The 23083-nt window shown below is 37.2% G+C and overlaps 1 protein-coding gene across 1 annotated transcript in view; it reads right to left on the bottom strand.

The window, feature by feature from the left end:
• The window catches only part of AP3B1 (adaptor related protein complex 3 subunit beta 1), a 154960-nt gene that overhangs the window by 90862 nt on the left and 41015 nt on the right, over positions 1-23083 (bottom strand). Inside the window, exons 8-11 of the mRNA XM_069001009.1 lie at positions 6154-6315; positions 3954-4051; positions 1207-1261; positions 1058-1129 (exon numbers count right to left, since the gene is read on the bottom strand). Coding sequence (XP_068857110.1) covers positions 1058-1129; positions 1207-1261; positions 3954-4051; positions 6154-6315 — 387 coding nt within the window. The remainder of the gene's footprint in view (positions 1-1057; positions 1130-1206; positions 1262-3953; positions 4052-6153; positions 6316-23083) is intronic.

Genomic DNA, 23083 nt, shown 5'->3' with positions numbered 1-23083 from the left:
GGAGAGGGAGAAAACCACAAGATTTTTTAATGTAGGTAAAAGTTTAGGGTTTTCTAGATTTTTCAGCCATCGTGAAACAAATGAGACAAAGAAAGAAAAAAAACCAATTTCTGCTTCTCCACTTCATCTCCATTATATTACCAATTAATCTGGGAATTTAAATAAATCAACTTTCTATAATTTTCAAACTGACTATTCTTGGATTATTGTGAGGCATTCCTCACAATATTCCTAAAATGTAGAGAATATCTTTTTGCTTCCAACTGCCTCAAATTTACTTAAGTCTTATCATTGGTATAAAATACAAAAGTATATTTAGTTTGTATAAAAACATTATAGTTTTGCATAGCTATCATGGACATATAATGAAGGTGCAACATGCATGTAAAACGAATATAAGAAAAAAAATAATGTCTCTTTCAGAAAACTGTACCTTCACTCCTAAACACAAGTGCCTATGACAATCTAAAGCAAAACAAGAGAAAAGGCACATAACAGCAGACAATTTTTTAGCTATTGTTTTGTCAAGGATTTCACATTTGTTAAAGAATAAGAACAGAGCAAACAACAAGAGAACAGATGAAAACAAGCATTGAGATGCGGCCTTGAGGAAAGCCTAAGTACTTCTCACGTCAAATGCTGACTTCAAAGAAAATTTGGGACTCAAACACTGCCCCATTTTGTACAGGGGAACAGATTTAAACTCTTTGTAAGCTAACATATTTTAATATGTTAATAATTCCTCCCATGAAAATAGTCAAACTCTCAATGTTAGAATGCCTGCTTGAATAGCTCTCTATCACTTAAAGGTCCTACAAGCTGTAGGGGAAAACACAGCCAATCTTCCACCTGCAACATGGTAACGAGAACTTTCAGATAGCCTGACAAGCCTGAAGGCCACTTGTGGACTTAACTAAAGGCCACAACTCGATACTTCTTAGCGAGATAAAGAAACAGCACAGAATGACCTATGTCATATCACTGAGAAACATTTCACCTTTCTGTTGCAAACTGCTTAGTCCCGCAGAAAAATAGAAAAATTTGCCTTCAAACTCACCTTCAGTGTTTTGATCATAGTTGGATCAGTTGATCTAACATAGAAACTCTTCAGGTAAGGTTCAAACATCCCCTGAAAATCAGAACATATTCAAGTAATTCTCCTGTTTCATATACAATGTAATTTAAAAAATTCTAAATAGGGTATACCTTTCTCTGAATTGACATAGTGGCAATATTTTGCAGGACAATATACTGCACCTCCCTGGAATGTGAAAAGAAAAATAGGAGTCATTCCACAAAATTACTGATACATAGAATAATTCAACATGGCAAAGAAAGTCCAGCTCTGTTTGAACATCAAGTTAGTTATACATTTGTTTTGGCACAAACATAGAAGGCAGAGCTTATTGCCAACTTCATCAACTAACTTCATCATTTGATTCAAAGGAAGCAAGGTTCATGATGAAACCAGGCTCTCATTTTTTGAAACTCCAGTATGCAAAAATACTCACTGACACCAGTGCAATGGTGCCTCTTGGAGGCCTTGGGTATTTACTCATACCAGAATTCCACTAATCATTTTAATATAATGGAAATAGCTTACAAAAGCCTTAGATTTCATCCACCCTCTTGAAATAAATATTTCAGAATGACATAGCTGAGAACAAAAACACATGGGCTTTATCTGCAGCGTTGAAATAACTGCATTAATTACAACAACAGTTAATCCTTGCACTATTAGCAAGAATTGCTAAGACATTTTTCTCTTAAGAATTTTTCTAAAAATTTTCAAAAAGGGCCAGGATCTCCTGTGACTCAAGGGTATACACTGGCAGACACAGACATCTATCGAAAACTAGTACTTTTACATAATAAGACTTTGGAAGATATAAACGACAGATTTATGTAATATTCTACAAAAACATTAAACATGTTTGGAGAGGGCATTCTCATAATTAATGTATTTGTTTAAAAGCCTCCACAGGAGCGAGCAAAAAGAAATCTGGGTACTAGTACAAAGCTTTTAAAGTGCAGATTTTGTGCCACCAATTGCTTAAAAACTAAGTGATAATTTACACACAATTTTTCTGAACCATGAGTGCTCAAATCCTTGCAAGCTGCAAATCTCATCCTAATAAGAGAAATCATCATACCCATTACCTCCTCTTACTCAAAACTGTCTAATAGCCCTAAGGTAATTACAGCTGTTGCTTACAAAAAAAAAGTAATAATAAAGAAGTACTTAAGCTCTTTCAAACCCATTTTACACAATTCTTACATAGGGGCATGGCAATAGTCAGCTGCACATGATGAAACAAGACTGGAAATTGCTATGAAATGCTCTTTCAGGCACTCTCACCCTAACTAGATTATAGCTTAGTTGACATTAATTTAAAGGCCACAGGCAAATAACTCCAAGGGCAAACAGCAAAAGCTTATTTCAAAGTGGCTCTAATAGCAAAAGTGTTTCCCCCACAATGCTAACAGAGAACAGACAAGCCATTCAACACAGAAAAGTCAGAAGACTAGGGCGATTTAAGACACTTGTTGAGATACAGGAAGGAAGTGAATTTTCTTTTAATGAAATCTGAGTATAGATGAGCAATGCAAATAATCCTTTCAACATGTGAGTATGAGTTTAACCCTATACATTATTCGCCAAACTGCTTCAGTCACTTTACTCATCTTTGTATAAAGAGAATGGGAAGTATACTGTACTATAAAGCCAAACACAAAAATAATAGTGATTCATTCTTATCTGAAATAAAAGCATGAATACTCTACCTAGTCCCATTTTACTTCTTTACCAACTTTTAAACAACAGAGATATTGGCTGATGAAGTTTACAGAGAAACAGCTCTATGATGGCAGGGCTTACAGAAGTTAAGGTACATCTAGGATGAGTAACCTTGCCAAACACAACAAAAGTGAGGTTTTTTTAAAAAATCCTTATGTCTGACATAACTGATTTAAAAAGTAAATTATTTTCACAGCAAAGTTCTAGCCAAAAATACCACGTTTAGTTAAAAAGTCATTCTAAAAACAATTATCTCATGTAAAGCCTTCAAGGCTTTTCATACAAATATATGGAAGCTCAAAATCTGAAAACTGAGTAGGTAAGAAAAACACTTCTGTGCAGCAAATATTGGTACATTATGCAAAAACTATGAAATACAAATGAAAAAATAACACTAACAATCTTAGGAAACGTGGGTGACAAGACCTTTCACAGAAAAGCAGACAATATTGAAGATGATGAAGTCAAAGCTGAATGTCCTAAATCAAATATAAACTTGTTCTTTAAAAACTGTCCAGAGATGAGGAAACACGGAAGACGCAGCAGTATCAAGTGGTAATACCAATTTTAACACATATGTTGTCTCCTTCCCCTGAGATATTCAGAAGCTGACTGGACACAGTCCTGAGTACTGTACTCCAGCGGACCGTCCTTGAGTAGGGAAGTTGGACTAGACTTGGAAGTTGGACTGGACTTCAGTGATCCCTTCTAAACTTGACCATTTTGGGATTTGCATTACAGTGCAGGAAAATAAATATACATCAGAAGACTTCTTTAGTGCTTAGCAAGACAATAGGGGACTCAACAGAACTAAATTTCCAATAATTTAAAAAAAAAAATCAAGACACTAAACAAACCAGTTAGTACTGACTCTATTTAAATACTAACTAGGTAGCCATGATTCTTGTCAGAACAGAAGTCATAGGAATGAAACTAATAGGAATGAAAATAATGAATGATCCCTGGATGGGATACCAAAAATGATGGAATTACTTTTAGTGATCTTCATTTGTTGAGTGAAAGTGAGTATTACAGGACAAATTTAAAATGAAATGAATTCTGCAATAGTTACATTCTTATAACTATGGCTAAACAAATGTGCACAAAGCTCTCACAAAAAAGTACACACAGTGATGTAAGTATGGACTTCACCTACCTGTTACTACGGAGTAAACGCACCAATGACTTAGAAACAATACCAGCTTCAGATTTTGGTGCCAAATGCCAGTAAAGCTGTGCAACTGCCATTACCACCTAAAGGAACAGCATTCAGAGCAGCATGTTAACTTCAAATCATCGTACCTATCTATCACATTTGCTTCAGACCTGCAGGACTAGCAGCCCCCTCTTCTTCAGAAAGCAAAGCACATACCTTCAAAATCAGCAAAGCAGACTGAGGAAGAACATTAGAATAAATATATTTTTACTAATTAAGTAGTAATTACTTCCTCCCAGTATTTACTGCATGCTATAATAAATAGAAGGTCATAGGAAAAGGGACAAAAAGAAAAAGCAGTAGGTAATTTAAATTACAAACATAGTGGTATCATCCTTAATAAATCAGTATTGCTAACATCAGCTGTACAAATTAGTAAAGAAATATTCTTTAAAGATTTTTCTAATGTGCTTTTCCTTTATTACTCTACAGGTTCAATATCACCTTTTACCTAGTTTCCACTCAAAATCTTTCATTCCATTATTCTATTATGCAATTTATAAAACACCAGCTGCCTTTACCGGCAACTTTTGAAGTATCAAATCAAACAGGAAGTAAAAGCTAAAGGGTTGTATACTGATATCCTAGCTAACAAAATGCAGAAAACTGAGATATAAGCAATTAAACCCCTTTTTTTTTCTTCTCAAATTTTCTCATAAATGAAAGACAAAATATGATCTTTATGCTAGTGAGTGTCATGTCACAACCTTTCCTAAAGTAGTGTCATGCTACTGTTTCAAAGAAAACAAATCACAGAAAGGAGACTCCAAGTAAAGCCCTCATGGTAACACTTCACTTGATATCTTAAATCTTAGTACCAGTGAAACAAAAATTATTAACCAACAATAAAAAGTGATTAAAAACATCTAAAGCCAGGAAATAACTTTTAAGATTTTTTAGTGATATACTGCAAGTATCTTTTACAGCTGACAAAAAACATAAGGTCATAGGCAACGCCACTAATTACTTTACTCGCAGGTAAATTCTGTGAATAGTATGAATATCCCCGTAATAGCAATTCAAAGCAGCATGATTTCGATAACACTTTTCAAAGTGCACTTTAACATCTCAGTTAACTTTAATATCAGAAAGTTAAAGATCATAAATATGAGAATCAATGCCACATTCAATAAAGAAAATTATTTATGGAATGAGGGCAATAACTAACTGAACCACTCAGTGAAGTGGGACAGCAAACATCAAACATACTTGTTCTTTGCATGAAATTAAGAAATACCACAGACACTAAACAGTGATTTTTAGCAAAAAGTTGTAAAAATTTAATCAATTTGTTTCCAAAGTCTGCTGGGCTGGCAGATTATAAATGATTTTGGAAAGAGTCAGACATTAGTTAGAATCTTGAAATACGTTTCAATGGAGAACTATAACCTCATCTGCTTAGCTTATTAAGAATAGGTCGCAAGGTGACTTAATCATGGTGCAGTAACTGTTTTTGCAGTGATATGAATATTCATTTTCACTGGAAGACTTTTCCCAGAAGACATCTAGTCCTGATTAACAGAACAAGCTGAGGTTAGAAGTAACATTCTGTGGTCTGATTCACCATGAGCACGGCTTTTTCCAGTTCTAAAAAGTTACCTGTATTTTAATATCTCATGCATATAATGCAGAGCTGATGTCATATCTATCCTGGAACCTTGACAAGGCAACAGCTCTAGAACCCTGGTGTATAATTGTCTACTTTTAAAATGTGAGACTCAAAAGAAAGAATAAATTACTGCATCAATAAAAGTTATGATTTTCTTTGTAGATCTGTACCACCAAACTGTGCCAGTAAACTGTACCCGTTTGTGCCATCCTAATTGCTGAGAGTTTTAGCACTAAGAGCTACCTATGGTATAGTCAGCATATGCTATGTAAGTTGGATTCAAATGCTCTCATACTTTTTTCTAATATTTTGTTTGTCTATATTATTTGGAGCACATATTAAAATCAGTTTAGGTGTTTCACTTACAAGCTAAGTTAAATTCAAAATAGATCCATCATACTTCTCCTAGAGTTACTAAAGGATATTTTCACCAGTTTTAAAGAGGTGCAGATTTTACTCCTCAATCTTTTAAATTTTCTAAAACCAGATATTTGTAGTTTGACATTTTAATCAAAAAGGGATTTGTCTTACAGCAGCATTTCGGCTTTGAAGCAGGGGCTTTGTATTTCGTAACAGCAGCCTGTGATCCGGGTCCATAGTATAGGTGGTTTTCAGTTTCTGATCCTTCTCTTTCTGTTCTTCATCAGATGCATAGAAATTATTTTCACTACATTCGTCCACCACTTCATCAACCTATCAAAAGACAAAATGACAAGGACATACATAGAATATTTGAATCAACATGTTTTATTCATTAAGAAAGTAACATACAATGGCACAGTTTCATGCAAGACTTATATATATGTCTTTTAAAAATAGCTTTTGGCTTTTCTATCCCTTTGCTCAAAACAGCAGATGTACAGACATGAAAAACAAATTAACAATATATACAAAATTTCCTCAGAAATAAGTTGCACTGCCAAATGAAGTATCTTTACTATTATTCAACCAGCTATTTTAGGTACGTATATTGGTCTTTTCTGGACTTAAAGCCTATGACCCAAAAGTGACATTTCTGGAAAGCAGCTACAAATGAAAATAAGACATAGGTCTTCAGAAAACTAGGCAAGGCTGCAAGCCTTGGTCAAAACTCAGATGTAGTGAAAAATCATAAAAATGTCTTTAGTAGAGGTAGGAGGATAGGGGGAGGGAGGAAAGAAGTGACAATTAATTAATCTTTTATTTTGTTCTGGTTTTTATCACAATTTGAAAGGGCACAGAAAATTTTTAAAAAAATCAATACGAAGGGAAGTTTTATTACTTGATGCCAATTTTGCTCTCAGTGTTTTACAGGATGCCTAGCAAGCTCTTAGATATTTTATGCAATAGCAACTGAAGTACTTTAATTTCCTCACTTCTCTTCCCATAAATCTTTGTGGCAGTCACAGTTCTAAACTAGAAACTCAGGATGCTGTATCAAGACCACTGGTAACTGAATTCCTCCCTTGCCTACAGGACAGGCAATGTGAAAGGAAACTTCCTGATCCCACTGCATCACCACCTGCACTGAAGAAGCTTCCTCTAACAGGAGGAGGATAATTCAATCTTCATTGATTCAGTCTTCAATGTCCTTGCCTTGACTGCTGACATGCAGATCACTACTATTGAATTGAACAGGAATATTGAGTTGGAAACAGTATTTAACTCATTAATAACTGTTACAAAGAAACAGCCTGAGCTCTCACATTTCTGACTTATCTTTTTTTTTTAAGAATTGTTTGTTTGGAACATACTTGGAGCAGCAGAGTTCCAATATAAAGCAGCCTCGTATAAAAACACTCTTAATTTAAATCTGATTAAGGTCCTTCTTCATACCCCAACAGCAGAAGTATTAATATGGTCTTCTCAAAGTCATGTATTTTATTGCAATTTTAGAATATTCCTCCTCTCTCAGATCTCCTAAGATCTAGTAGGAAATAATTATGTTCCAGACAAAGGATGATGACAACATCCAGGGAACTTATGAACTGAAATTCATCAAGGTGATGAACTCCTAATTACTTAGAATTTGTAGTCACAAGGACCTACTAAGACAAAGAGGACATGTAATACTGCAAGATTTGTACATTGTGATGGAAAAGAAAGCAAAGTATTATATAAAAGAGTCAGAAGACTAAGATAAAAAAATCTGCAGCTCCTTGGTGTACAAGAATTGTTATTTCAAATTCTATTAATCATCCCACACATGGAGAACAGTTACCAGGCAGTGCGAAAACAATCACTCAAAACCCCTTAAGATCAAGCTGAACTACTATATTCAATTCAAACTACTATTGACTATATTCAATACCAAAGAAAGACAAGTGTAAGTTTAGAATCATTGTATTATTTAGGTTGGAAAAGACCCTTCAGCTCATATAGTCCAACTGTTAATCTAGCACTGCCCAGTCTACCACTAAACCATGTGCTGAACTGCCACACCTACAAGGCCTTTAAATAGCTCTAGGGGTGCTGACTCTACCCCTTCCCTGGGCAGCCCATTCCAGTGCTTGACAACCCTCACCAAAGAAGTTCTTTGTAATTTCCAATCTAAAGCTGCCCTGGTACAACTTGAGGCCGTTTCCTCTTGTCATGTTGCTTGACCCTGACCATTCAGGCAGTTGCAAAGAGCGATAAGATCATCCCTGAGCCTCCTTTTCTCCAGGACAAACACCCCCAGCTCCCTCAGCCAGTTCTCAAAAGCCTGGTGCTCGACACCCTTCACCAGCTCCACTGCCCTTCTCTGGACTCGTTCCAGGATGTCAGTGCCTTTTCGAGGCCTAGAGCTGAACACAGGATTTGAGGTGTGGCCTCACCACTGCCAAGTACAGGGGGGCAATCCCTGCCCTGGTCCTGCTGGCCACACTGTTGCTGATCCAGGCCAGGATGCCATTGGCCTTCTTGGCCACCTGGGCACACCCTGGCTTGTGCTCAGTCGCTGTCACCAGCACCCCCAGGTCCTTTTCCTGTGGGCCCTTTCCAGCCACTCTGCCCCAGCCTGTGGCACTGCCTGGGGTTGTTGTGACCCAAGGGCAGGACCCAGCACTGGGCCTTGTTGAACCTCACACCATCGGCCTCAGCCCATGATCCAGCCTGTCCAGATCCCTCTGCAGAGCCTTCCTGCCCTCCAGCAGAGCAGCACTCCCACCCAGCTTGGCTTCACCTGCAAACTGACTGAGGCAGCACTTGATCCCCCTGTTCAGGTCATCAGTGAAAATATTAAACAGGACTGGCCTCAGTACTGAGCCCTGAGGAACAGCACTGGTAACTGGCTGCCAGCTGGACGTAACTCCACTCACCACCACTCTTCTCTGGGCCTGGCCATCCAGCAACTTTTTTAAACGTACATGCATCCAAGCCATGGGCTGCCAGTTTCTCCAGGATAATGCAGTGGAAAACACTATCAAAGGCTTTACTAAAATCCAGTCAGACAACATTCACAGCCCTTCTCTCATCTACTAAGTAGGTTACCCTATCATACCAGGAGGTCAAGTTTGTCAAGCAGGACCTGCCTTTCACAAACCCATGCTGGCCTGATCCTGAGGCTGTCCTGTATGTGCCAAGTAACAGCACTCAGGATGACCTGCTCCATATCCTTTCTCAGCACTGAGGTCAAGCTGACAAGCCTGACAGTTCGCCAGATCCTCCTCTGGACTCTCTGTGTAGATGGGTATTGTATTTGCCAACTTCCAGTGAACTGCGATCTTCATGGTTAACTAGGACTGTTGCTAAATGATGGGAAGTGGCTCAGGCTCCAGCTTCTTTAGCACCCCTGGGTGGATACTATGTGCCCCACAGACTTGTGCAGGCAGAAACAGTGTAGCACACTATTTCCCCTTGCATTATGGGGGCTTCATTCTGCTCCTCCTCTCTGTCTTACAGATCAGGGCCTGGGTACCTCAAGAACAATTGCTTTTACAATTATTGCCTTCTTTGCTTCAGAAAAGGCACCTCAGTCTTTTCCTCTTCCTTAATACTTTCTTTCCCCCTGCAGCTTTGCTGGCACACCTTCTTACTTCTCCAACAATGAAAAGCTCTGCCATTTTGTGATCACAATGGCCCAGAGACCCTCCAACCATCCTACCACATCACCTACCAGTCCCTCCCTGTTCACAAACAACAGGTCCTGCAGGGTGCCCTCCCTTGTTGACATCCTGACAGCTGGTGTCAGGGTATTCTCTTCCACACACTCCAGGAACCTCCTGCACTGGTTCCTCTCCACTGTATTGTATTTTCAGCAGGCATCTGCTAAATTGAGAATGAAGACTATCTGAAACGTCTCTCACCTGCCCATAGAATATTTCATCTGCCTCTTCAACATTTCATCTGCCTCTTCCAACTAGCTCACAAGTCTGCATTTACCTGAGTAAGCAAGTCTGTTTTGGCATGCACTAGGTTACTGTCAGAATTTCTGCTATCACTGCCTAGCTTATTTCTTGATAGAACACAGTTCCAGGATTCTCTTCACTCATATGAAGCCTAGGTAGAAAACCTGAAACTGAGACACAATAAATTACAGCCAAAAATTCAGACCACCAAGCCAAAATCTCATTTTAAGACACCTAGCTCAATTGTTTATCCCCAGATAAACCTTATAGTACAAGTACTGAAGCCTGTACTAAGGAATAAGGAAAGAGATTGGGACAAGCAGCATTTCTCTTCTGAAGTGGCACAGAACTAGCTTCAGGGGGACAAGCACAATTAAAGCCTCTTGGTTCTAAGAAAAGCAGAAAGCCTTGTGCAGAGATGTAAGAAGGTGCCTCCATGCTCAACAGTAGTGCTATGGTGTTCTGGAGAAGAAAAGCAACCAGAACAGCATGACACTGATACTAGGTCAACATCTTGAACTTCCATCAGAAGAAGAAGGGTATAATGGAGATATAAGTACTATAAACACTAGTATTTTTCCTGCCAGCAGCAGACGAAGTAAGACTCTTTACATTGGGAGGTGAAAAGTCTTTCTGTTTGTTGGGGTTTTAGGAGTTCTCCTAGTTTTTTTTCTGTTAAAGGAATTTTCCCCATAGGTGTTGCTAGGGGGACAAATTGCTGGGTACTTCAGAAAAACAAAAGCTACCCACTGGGGGTGGAGTACATCTAGCTACTCTTTTGTTTCACCTGGGTGTGCGATTAGTCGATCCGAAGGAGAGGGAGGCTGTCTTTCATCAGCTGCTTTTCCCTCTGCGGAGAAAAACCCCAGGATCCCCAGCCCGCCTTTCTCTGCCCCGCTCGGAGCCAGGCTGTGGCCGCCCTGCCCCCGCCGTTGCTTCGAGCCTTTGCTATGCTGTGGCCGTGATCGCCCTGCCTGCCTGGACCTCCGGGGGGTTCCCTGTTTGGATACATCTCGTCTGCCACCCGGGATTTGTGCTCGTTCCAGGCTGCTGTTCCCGAGGGTCCGGCCGGACACCGGGATCGGCTGCCCAGGGGTTTGTGAAGCCTTTGTCCCATCCCTTCCCGGGATCCCAGGGCCCCGGTGCCGCGTGCTCCCCGAGCTCGCTCCGGAGCGCCCCCTGCAGCCGCGGGGGAACCATCGCACCTGCCCTGCTCACCGGGAGCCGCCAGCGCCCCTGCCGGCTGCGAGCGGAACTGCACCCGAGGGGAAAGGGCCCGACAGCCGAGAAGGCTGGGACTGGGTTTGGGATTGTTTGCTGGTACTGCCATGGTTATTGCTGTTTGTTTGCCTTGTTATACATATAGATATATAATAGTAAAGAACTGTTATTCCTATTTCCCACATCTTTGCCTAAAAGCCTCTTGATTTCAAAATTATAATAACTCGGAGGGAAGGGGGGGTCACATCTGCCATTCCAAAGAGGGCTCCTGCCTTCCTTAGCAGACACCTGTCTTTCAAACCAAGACACTGTTTTAACTAAAGCTGAATCAACAACTGACAGATGATTTCCTATGCACTTACTCTCCAATCTTCACTATCTATAGTGCACTACACTAGACTGTGGAATATGCTTCTTTACACATCCCTGAAGAAAAGCTAAATAGGGTGACTCTCAAATTTTACTTTCACAGATGTCTAATTAGAACGTAAACTGATGATAACCAGTACGTATTAGCAACTTAATCAGACATAAAACCAATCCTCTGATCCTTTTTGAAAAGGGAGAGTTAGCATGAGAGTTCTGGGAGTAGATTCAAATGTTCCAATGCTTTCTGTCATCATTTCAATCCCTTTAAATGCAGTTTCACAGCTGATTTAAGACTAATCAGTCCAACAGAAGTTTGTTGTTTTGTTGTCTTTTTTAAAAGGATGTTTTATTTTCAACAAGATCAGTAAAATGATCTGTCTCACTCTGTGGTCGTAGGATCACTAGAGCTACTGAATTTTCAAAAGCAGTAGGTGGTAAAGGGAGAACAGAACAGAAGAGTGGCAGTTGTTAGTCAAACTGCTTTAAATACACCTAACAGTTTGTAGCACATGACTTAATTGTGCAGTTAATAGCTTTTCTAAATTGCAAAATGACTAAAGAGTTCAGAACCCTGGGAGAGTAAAATGATTAAAAACTGAGACCACAGTATTCCAGACTATGAATTGCAAATAGACTCTGTGCATTTCCTATCTACTACGATTTATTCACAGCAGAGAAGTGAGTATTTTAGTGTGGAGGAATGTGCTAATTCTTTTTTACATGATTCTAGACATACGATTTAGGGACATCTTCATAAAGTATTAACAGCTTAAATGAAGAAACTGACAGATAGCAAATTCCATTAGCCTGTTTTTAAAGTCACTAAGTAAATGACCTAACATTTAACTAAGATTTTGCTAGAAGTTACATTTAATATGGCAGAAAAGTTGAGAATGTGACTTCCATTTAGGGTAAAACACATCATGTGAATGCTACAATTACCTCAAACAGAGCTTCACCCACCCACAAACTGAGTTAAAACAAAGCTTCAATGATATCCAAAGTGTGAACACACAGTATTCGCCCACTTTGCCAGCCTTAACTCCATCTTGCATTGAAAAAGTGATTCAAATATTTGTATTCCTTGGTTAGGTACAAATTATTTCAAGTTACAAATTTCAGTTTCTCTCCTCAGATTCATAAGGAAATACACTCACAGCTTTCTTTTGACGCGTGCAGCAAAATCTTTGGCAAACAAGATTTTCACTATCTTCCAGAGACCTTTCTAGTATTTCCAAGGACTGTTCTCAAGAGAGTTTTGGATAAGCTAGGTTTTGAAGGTAAGAAGAATTTTGGTACTATTCACTGTTTGGAGAACTTGACTGCAATACCAAAAACTACTTTAGCCCATCAAGATCAGTATTCACCTGATGTATGAAGAATAGTTTCCTTGAAAAGCAACGTATAGAACAGTTTGCCACTTAAGGCACTAATGAGTTATGCAAGATAGATCTGGAAGTCTGATGTTTTATGTGAACATGCCTACCTAAATCCTTCCACGTGCTCTATAGATGAGTTTCAGAACACCAGAACAGACCTATCATTACCCAGTAGATCAGCTGTGAGACATTTCTGACAGAAGAGCAGACCTCAACCAATCCCACTTGTTAACAGTCATATGCTAGTAGAAGTACTCATCTCCTCCACAACAGGCAATCCTTGAATAATGATTCAGGTCTGTCAGTGGACGTAAAGCTTGACAAGAAGAATTGTTAGTAGTCTAAAAAAAGGCACAATCTCACATGATAAAAACACTTGAGACAGTAAAGCGTAACCAATATAATTTGCAGCCTGGCTGAAGAGAGGCTTTAGAAAGCAGAAGCAAAGTTTGACAAGTTTGCCTTATAATGCCAAAAGGAGTTAAAGAGACAAAGAATAAAGGGACCAGATCATCCCCTCCATATATAATAGTTTTCTTTCAAGTCCTAAACATCCAGCAAAGTTTACTGACTCTTTCTAAGGTAAGCTGCAGTTTATAATCAGTTGTGTGATAAAAACTTGTGCTACTGTGAATGGAGTGACAGAACCTAGTAATGATCAGATAAAATACTCTGATGGCCTCGTAGAAGTAGGGGAGTATCTCAACTGTCTGAGTGTAAGCCTCTAATGCCATTTTATGCTCCCTCAAGTATGAAAAAAATCTGCATGGATCTGGCAGATTCTGAAGGTACAGAGCCTACAGGAGATCCACAACAACTGAAGACTAGGAAGGGCATCTTGTAGCATTTTGAACAACACTGGACACCCAGATAGATCATAGAATTATCACATCCTAGTCTCTCTAAAGGTTAAAGTTTTCAGATACTTACCCTTCCATAGGACAAAATTATCCAGTAAATCATCAAACTATTTTTCCTGTTTAAAAATAGTTATTGAAACATTTTCTTGTTACACTGAAACAAAACAATTTTCAGCACCTAACAAACTCCTGATGCTCATGTATTAAGAATCATTGGAAAGGAACAGGCTGGGAATTACAAGACAAATGAGAAACATGCTGGGTCACAGTACCAGGATGCATGTTACAGAAATGATTACAAGCTGTAGCCGTTCCTGAATGGACAGAAAGCTGGTGTCTTTGCTTTCACCAGACCAGAACAGTGGGCTCTATGTGGTCTTGGACACAGTGCATTTACAGCTTTCAGCAACAAAGTTACCTAAACGTGAATGAGACCTTTAGAAACTTAATTTATCCCTTCTGCCTCACAAAATATAAACATATTCAGGTAGTGAAGCATATGGGATATGACATGTCTTTTATCAAGGAAGAATCTGTAAGAAGGCTTCCAGAACAAACAGGCAGCCACAGAAGCTCCAGAATGCAATGATTAAGTAGTGCACTGTATAAATAATAATACATAGTTTATATTATTTATATAAAATATTGTTACAAAGTTATCACATTACCAAACACTGCATTCTGTCAGTCCTCCAGAGACCAGACCTGTTGCTTCTATGCAAGTCTAAAAGTACATACACATTTTCAGTTAAGTGAACAATAATGAAATGAAGAATCAATACAGACTGCTAGACAATAATTATATTGCTCTCATTTGCTTATATACTATGATTTTTACTTCAACTGTAACCATAGTCTATTCACTACCATTTGGATAAAGAGGTCAGAAGGAAAACCTAAGGGGTCAGTTGGACTTGTAGAATTATGCACACCTGAAGACACTGAAACAGACTTGAACTCATACAGTACCCTCTTTCAAGGACCACTTTTCAGATTACAACTCTATTCAAATGACTGTAATGGAACTGAACTGAAAATGTAATACAATAACATAATTACATAGAATATACGATGCAATTCCAGTAAATTACAATAGAAACTGTTACTTTAGTTTTGAGTTTTTGATAAGAGATTTGCACACAATTACATTTGTGGATTTTAAGAGTTTAGCTATATAAAGAGATAAACAAGCTTTCAGTTAACAAAAATTGAAGTATTAATGGAAATTAACACCAGGGCAACTTTGAGGCATTTTTCAGTAAAAGGACTTGTATTTCAAGTCACCTTACCTTGTGATATTAACCTCTGGAGCTGCATGTTTCATACCCCACAAAACATTTTTACATTTCTTAAGAAAACCCAAATTTTAATGCAGCTAAGGAATACACAATAAAATTCTACTAGTTTGATGATATTTCATTTGCAATACAAAAAAGCCCTCTCTATAAAAAGATTCCAATTTTTAAAAATAGCAAGCTTTAATACTTAAGCTACAAAAAGGAACTAAGACACCTACTCAGTCTTGAGAATCTGACTAAGGCAGGTGAAATTTAACATTAAGGCATTTTCACTTACATCATTCTTAGCTCACTTCGGCATATATAAAAGTTTCAATATAAACAATACATAAATCAAGTTTCATTTGTAGTTTACTAATAATATTATAATCTATGCAATACCCTGTATAAACCCAGTTCAGATGTACATGTTTATTTCATTCTAAAAAAAGCCCCACAATTTTCCAAAACAATATGAGCATGTAAACTCATTTATTACCCAAAAGACTCTTCAAACCTTTCAATTCAGCCTTACAGAGGCTTTTAAAAACTCACTTAGCCAATAACATAATTTCTAAATATAAACTTGAACAGGTAATGAAATAAAGGCTTAATGAAAATTAAAAAAACCCCAGTCCTAGAACATTCTTCAGAAAACCCATATTGATGGAAGTTTTATAGTACAGTTTTGAGACAAGACGATCACGTGAGTGGAAGCAGAGGTCTGAGGACCACAGAACATTAATTTTTTGCCAGTGTATCACAGCTACAGTAACATCTCTAACTTCAAAGTAAACTAATGTGAAAACTGAAGAAGTATGCATTTTCATTTCTCTAAGAATCAGCAATTAAGTCTAGGACTGGTGTTTAAAAATAGGGGCAGCACTTAAATATGCTGCAGTAATGAACATCTTTCTTCAGCAACCCCAAATGTGCAATCACTGTTGTAATAGTCTTGTGACACTTGCAGATAGAACTAAAACAATCCATTATGATTTTTAGATCATTTTCATTTATTCAAAACCGTTTCATTCTCCTCAAAACAGAAGGGAGTCATAAAATAGCTTTGTCTTACTGAGAAAAAATCCCTCATTTCAATAGTGTGGGGAAAAGGCATGATGCCAGTGCAAAGATTAACGAATGCAAAGCAAAAAACAGAAAAAAACATTTAGAGCATAAGAGGAAGAGAGTGAAAGAAAGAACAGGAAGGGGTAAATTAAACATTGCAAGATAAAATTAAAAAGGAGCAAACCTGAAGGGATAAATTAAAGAAAAAAGATACCATCTGCTTGTAGCTAAAAGTTCACCTTTTTTTACTCTCAAATTCAAAAATTAAAGTGGAATTTGTATTCAGATGTTTGGTTAAATGTTTGACCTTTTTTCCAGGTTAAAATTTAATATCAATTTAAGTATCTGAAGAGGCAGTATAAGCTATCAAGATAGCAAACAAATACAAACCAACTGCCAGGCAAGAATGTTCTTCCACAGGGCTGCACAGTAAGTGAACCACGAAGAAAACCAGTTAATTCTTAGTTAATTTGGGACTGCAACAAAGAGGAGGGTACTACATGCTCTAGAATTAATAGTCACCACCTCTCATGACTTATAGAGAAGGTACGCAGGGACAGGGACGTCCCAGATCTTCAGAACTGCACGTCACTCACAGTGCAGTTCCTGTACAGAAGTGCAATTGCTCATAGTGCTTCTCCTTTACTCTAGAGTTCTGAATACACACTCCAGTTACACCAAACCATGCATATGTCCTAGAGCACCTCAACTTCCTGTTCTCTCATAAAATACGTGATTTTAAAACGTAAATTCAAAGAGAACATTTCCCATATATAGAAACATATAATTTTTAATTTTTATGTAGCTTTAGGACTGTTTACAACTACTAAAATGTTTATCCAATATTTAAACCATATTTGGACTACAGCCATAGCTCAAGATGTTAATTAGGAGACTCAAATTTTTAAAACACAAAATCAACTTAAATCGTTGAAGAATGATAACCATACCTAACTTAGACTGGCAGTCTGAAAGGTGGCAGTTTGCTACCCTTACCAGACAGTCTGACGTACTCATCTAAACATCATCAATGGCCATTAAATCCTGCATTACAGGATTTTTTCCTCCTCCACTGTAATACGTAAGTAGGCAAAGAAGCTGAAAGCATCTTAAAACATCTGCTGATTCACATTAATGGTATTCTCATGCTAACAACTGGTGGTGTATTTATTTTATTGATAAAAGGGTATGTTGTTACAAGTCGGGACTCAGTTACTCCCAGTCTTCTTGTCTGGCACTTTTCCAACCATAAACTGCAAAAAACTTGAGCATACACTATCAAAGAGATGAACGATCCAAATAATTTGAAGTATTTTATATTTATATTCCCTGTGGTCCTTTAGAAAGCTGCCACAACCAATCAAGAATTCTACCTGATAGTACAGAGGAAGTGTACAGGCTCAGACTCAGGAGTCTAAAGCTTTCTCAAAGCAGAATTCCAACCTCACACAGGTGTTCCTCACACAGCAGAAAAGATTAAATAAAGATTTACTTTCACAAAGTAGCTGAAGAAGCTTATTTTACAAATCTTGTAATTATCCAGAGAAAATCCTGGTACAATTTTGAAAAGGCCACACAAGTTACTAGACAGAGAGTAATATTCCACAGACAGATGTCCAGAACAAAATTCATGAGTACTCTGGCATCCAGGAAGGCCTCAAAGTAATCTAACACAGCATTCATTTCATACAGCTTACACAATTTTCCATGACCAAATAGTATTCAAATGGCCAAAATTAAAGCTAGAAACTTCAGTGGCTCATGGAGTGATGGAGATCTGCAACATCTGATATTTTAATTTAAAATGATTAGCAGTTACACAGTTGTTACTTAGATTTCTATAAAAATATTTGTTTGCTTCCAATTAATTTTTGTGTCTGTAAGTCAACGATCTAGACAGAGATAAAACCAATTTTAACAACTTATTCACAAGAGATGGCTAGAATGCCTCTTATCCTATATACTGATAATAAAAAGAACCTCAGCCTGAGTCAAGAAGATGAGACTACAGTACTGCATAGAAACATGGAAACTTTGCTGGTCAAATTTGTGGGAAAACAAAGGGCTTCTTTTTTTAATTTGAGTTGATACACATGTCCTAGAGAACCTGCCTACATAGATTCTACTCACTGCTGCTGTTCCACTGCAACTCTATCATGGAACTGACAGAAACCACAGCAATACATTCTGCTGCAAAGACAAATGGCATCTTTATCTGCAGACTGTACTTCTGTTATACCAACAGTAAGTGCTTAGCAGACACAAAGCAAAACAAAACAGGAAATTAATGTGGCCAAAAATTAACCCTCTTTTCATTTTTTCTTCTGCTGGATTAATTCTTTTAACCAAACTTTCCACAATCAGCTTGAGGTAATTTTTTTGTTATAAATCAGTGCTCTAAGGTTATTCTCATCTCATGAAGTAGTACACGATAGGAAAAAATAAAACTGATGTGACAGTAAAATAGCTGGTCAGTACATTTTACGCCCCAAATGCTTCACTAAGTATCTTCAAATAAGTGAATCTTATATTATACATTAACTCCACCTTGTGCGCATTTAAAAGAACTGGCCAGAGAAAGAGGGAAACAGTAACTGAATCCAGACTGCCCCGATTCAGACTGAAGATCCTGATGGATACACTAAGAAAGGAATAAATTAGTAGCATAAGACAACTTCATCCTAAAACTAGTTTTCCGAATTTAACCTTCACTGAGATGATAGGTTAAATAAGTAATACACACCATATCATGATTAATTTTATCCTTAAAGATTGCATGCTATTCTGAATATTTCTTAAATATGTATCTATGGCTCCTTACTCACCTCCTTACGGCAGAGGAGAATAATAAAACTCGTGGATTCTCTACTGAGTCGGAGCACAAAAGAAGGGAAACGTGTATTCAGGCTGATTAATTATTAAATTAATGATATACATACAAAATACTTCTAAAATATTTTAACTTGTTTCATTTTTACTGCTTTATCTAGGTAACCTAGTTAACTGGAGGCTATGACCCTGAATACACCCTTCCTTTCTGTTCTCAGCATCTAAGCAGAGGATTTAGAAGTTTTATTAAGCTCTGCAGTAAACCAGCAGAACTAATTCAGGATGCTTATTACACTATTAACAAGTTCTACAAAAGTAAAGGATAGACACTATTTTCTGTATGCTGTGCTTGAAGCTTTATAATTCACAATTACAGCTTCCTCAATGCACACCCCAACACAGAGAACAACAAAAAAATAAAATTTCTAAAGCAGTTTTCGATCCTACTGAGATTTCTTAAGCAGCCATTAGACACTGAATCCCATCACACATAACCATTACCTGTATGGCATACACTAAGAATTCATAACTAAAAGATACTAAGAAAGTACTGCAAGAGCAGGGAACATCTTAAAGCATTTGACAAAAGACAAAGAGATCCCAGAACAGCTAAGGTCAGAAGGGACCTCAATACTTGGTCAGAACTATCAATCAAAATAAATATTTTCAATCTGTTTCTTCCTGTAATTACTGAGAGCTGGGCTACTTTCCATGATTCATGCTTTTAAATATATAGACATTCAGACACTTCATGTTTTTCTCATAAAAGTCCTTATTCTTTCAGATTGTTTTCTTCATGCTTAATTCCCCCTTCCATTCCCCCCAGCCCAACAATTATGCCAAATTCTGAGCAATTCAAACTGAGCAATACTTCAATAATTAATCCTAAAACGTAAGCTTGAGACATGTTTCTCACACGCACTTATCAGGAACTTGGTAATGACTGAAGCCCGTGATCAATCTGAATTCACCATTTTTTTCCAATCCCAACTGAACACCAGGAGAGTCTACTTATGTAATCTTCAATTATCTGAAACGAAGCTGAACAGTCCTGAGAGTCACTGTTTTTTTGCAGGACTACAGCTCCTAGCTCCATTTTGCTCTACACAAAGGCCATTGAAACTTCTGATCAAGTCAGCTGTTTTCAGAAGATGCCCTCCCAGATGTCACAGACGTTTGGTAGTAAATCTGTGTACAAGGACAGCTGAAGCAGTCCTTACCTCCTGCAATCCTCACCTCCTTGCAGAAACAGAGGTGGCTGAACAGCTTGAAAAGCAGTTCCTGAACCCCTAGACTGCAACCCAATACATTCATGAAAACTACCAACAAGTTTATTTTAAACATCTTTATGTATTTGGCTGCAAGCTGTTATGGTTCAAGAGATATTTGCAAACAGCTTGGCAGTCCCAACAACTTCTGCCACAAGGGCAAGACAAAACATGTGAGCTGGAACACAACACAGTTTTATCTGCTATCAAGTATGTTACTTCCCAGAAAACCTGGAATTCCTCGTGGCTGGTTCTAGTCCCAAGCAGGTATTTTTACTCCAGAATATGAGCATCTTGTCTCACTTCAGCTAACATATGTTAAAGCTGAATACATACAATTCACATAGAAAAAGGGTTATTCTTAAACTGCTATTTACACGTAATTATTCAAAAAGCACCTCCAAGTATTTTAAAACAAATAGGATAAACCAAGAACATTCTTCCTTACTGTGTTCACAATCAGAATTAAAAACTATACTCTTCAAGAAGCTAGGAATAGGAATAAAAAACTAAGTATTCTTAGTTAATGGGTAATTGCAACAGTTTTAAGCATATTGAAAAAAAAAAAAAAAAATCTTTCTCCATAACTGGTAAGTATTCAGAACTTTTCTTTAGATTTCTAAATGCTCAATAAATCAGTTCCAAACATTACACCATAACTTGCTAGGAATTAGTTCAACTTAAACAAAAGCAACATATGTTCCTCAAAAAGTAAGGGAAAATTTTACTGAATAAAAATGCAAATATGCATTTTAGCAGCCTTGAATTTATTAATCTGATAGGTTTAATTTCCATTTTCCTGCATCAGCTTTATTTATAAAGTGTCGTGCCCTATAAATATGCTGTTATTTTCTATAGTCAAGCACCCTCTTAACAAATCTTCTCATTAATATGTAAATTTAAAGTCAATCGGTCTTCTCCCTGACAGCGCCATGAATTCCTAGTGCACTGTATAATCGGCTTTGACTTGGCATCCACTATTTATCATCAAAGTTGTCATTTAGAAAAATTATGGAAAATGCACTGCAATTGATATGACTGCAATCTACTTTGTCAACACTTAATTGTTCCTCAAATCATACATTTACATATAAACAGCCTAAATACTGATCCATAATGATGCAAATAAACTAAATTAAAAATCTCTTCTACTGCACAAGATGGCCTGTTGTATGATGAGTTCATTTAAGAATGTATTGACAAAGGCATGCATTTCAACTAGCACCAAAAAAAATCTGCTAATTAAATTGCTGAGTAGGTAGACAAACTAAATTTTAAACTGAAGATTGTGAAAGTGAAAACAAAGTGTTTTTAATACTATACTACTGATGACTAATTTTAAGTTGGCACAGGCAGTATTGCCACACAAACCTTTTACATTCCTAGAGCAGAAGCCACAGCAGCAACTGTCATACATCCAGTTTCAGTGAAAAAAGAACATCTTTTTTTCAGAGTCTTAAAGAAACCAAATCCCATCAAGACCTCCAGCTTCTCAGTCCAAGACAGGAAGTCATCCTCCCCTTCAACTTTCCTTTTGTCCAATTACAGACTAAAACTGGCTGAAACACACTGTGGAATTGTAGCTTAAGGTACAGCAGATTATCAATTTTGATTCCTTTCAAATGTCAAAAAGAAGAATGCAAGTTGCCTTCTTCCTATAATCAACATGTAATAAACCTTGCCTCAAGGACATTAGGAAAACATATAACTTAAATGCCTCATTATCTAAAAATACTTTTCTTATTTTAAGCAATTTTCTGGGAAGATGTGTTCTTACAAACAATTTAATTTTCATCAGAAATGAAAAAGGGTGTTTCAGAATCTAACTGGTAGCGCAGAAATACGATTCTACTTCAGATCTACCTCAGACATTTTTGCTATATTCATTATAATCCCTGCTTTTTAAAGAAGGAATGAATATAATTGTAAACTAAATCAGATTGAACTTAACTGTTTGTCCAACTATATCTCCTTATAATTATTTTCACATAATAAATCACACATATATTAACACAGAATGGCACTGCATTTCAGTCTTGACTCCCAGGCAAAGGATATTAAAAGACAGTTAAAAAGAACTCAGTGATAGAGTGATAGCTGGTGTCATTCCCTATTCCAATACTGAAAAAAGAAATCTTAAAAAAATTGTTAATGTGCTAATCAAATGACAAAAATCTGCACTAAAATGTACATCTTTAAACATGAATGAGTTTCAAATTAAATGGCAAAACTTAACACTAGTAACATCCCCAAGCCTTTAATAAATGCAAACAACCAGAGCTGTGAAGCAATTTTATACAGTTCTTTCCAGAAGTATTCTGTCTTTTAATTTAAATTGTTATTCACAGTTAGATCTGTATTAAAACAATGTTAATAGCATTAGTTTCTTGAGCTGTGCCCTTTTTTACTGTAAGAAGTGAGAGAATTTGTGTTTTGAAGACCTCTTTTTATAAATTTTAAAGAGTATACTCATATTTACACAATATAAATGAAAATAACATCTTTTTTGACATTGCACATTTCAAATACATATGTTCAAGTCTTCACACAGTGCATCAGAACATTAACAAAGCCTAAACAAGTAATGTAATGCTTGTTCTGCAGTGATACCGGGTATCTACAATATAAGTAGAGTCTACCCAGTTTCAGGACAGAATGGCAAACGTTTCTAGTTTTGACTTATATAAAATTGTCTACAGTAAAAAGCGACATGGCTCGAAGAACCACAGAAAAAGGAGTCTCTCTGCTGCCCACAGGATGTGCCATGGGTAAATAAGAAAAGGTTATGCCCTGGAAGGAGAATTCTCAGGCTCTGAAGAAGGGTAGGTGCCTTGTATTAGTAAAGTCTTAGCAAGCTAAGACTTATGTATTTGATCTCTATTT

The sequence above is a fragment of the Aphelocoma coerulescens genome, assembly GCF_041296385.1.
Source record: "Aphelocoma coerulescens isolate FSJ_1873_10779 chromosome Z unlocalized genomic scaffold, UR_Acoe_1.0 ChrZ, whole genome shotgun sequence".
Classification (NCBI taxonomy): Eukaryota; Metazoa; Chordata; class Aves; order Passeriformes; family Corvidae; genus Aphelocoma; species Aphelocoma coerulescens.
Note: the sequence above shows the minus strand (reverse complement) of the source record. Positions and strands in the feature narration are given on the sequence as shown.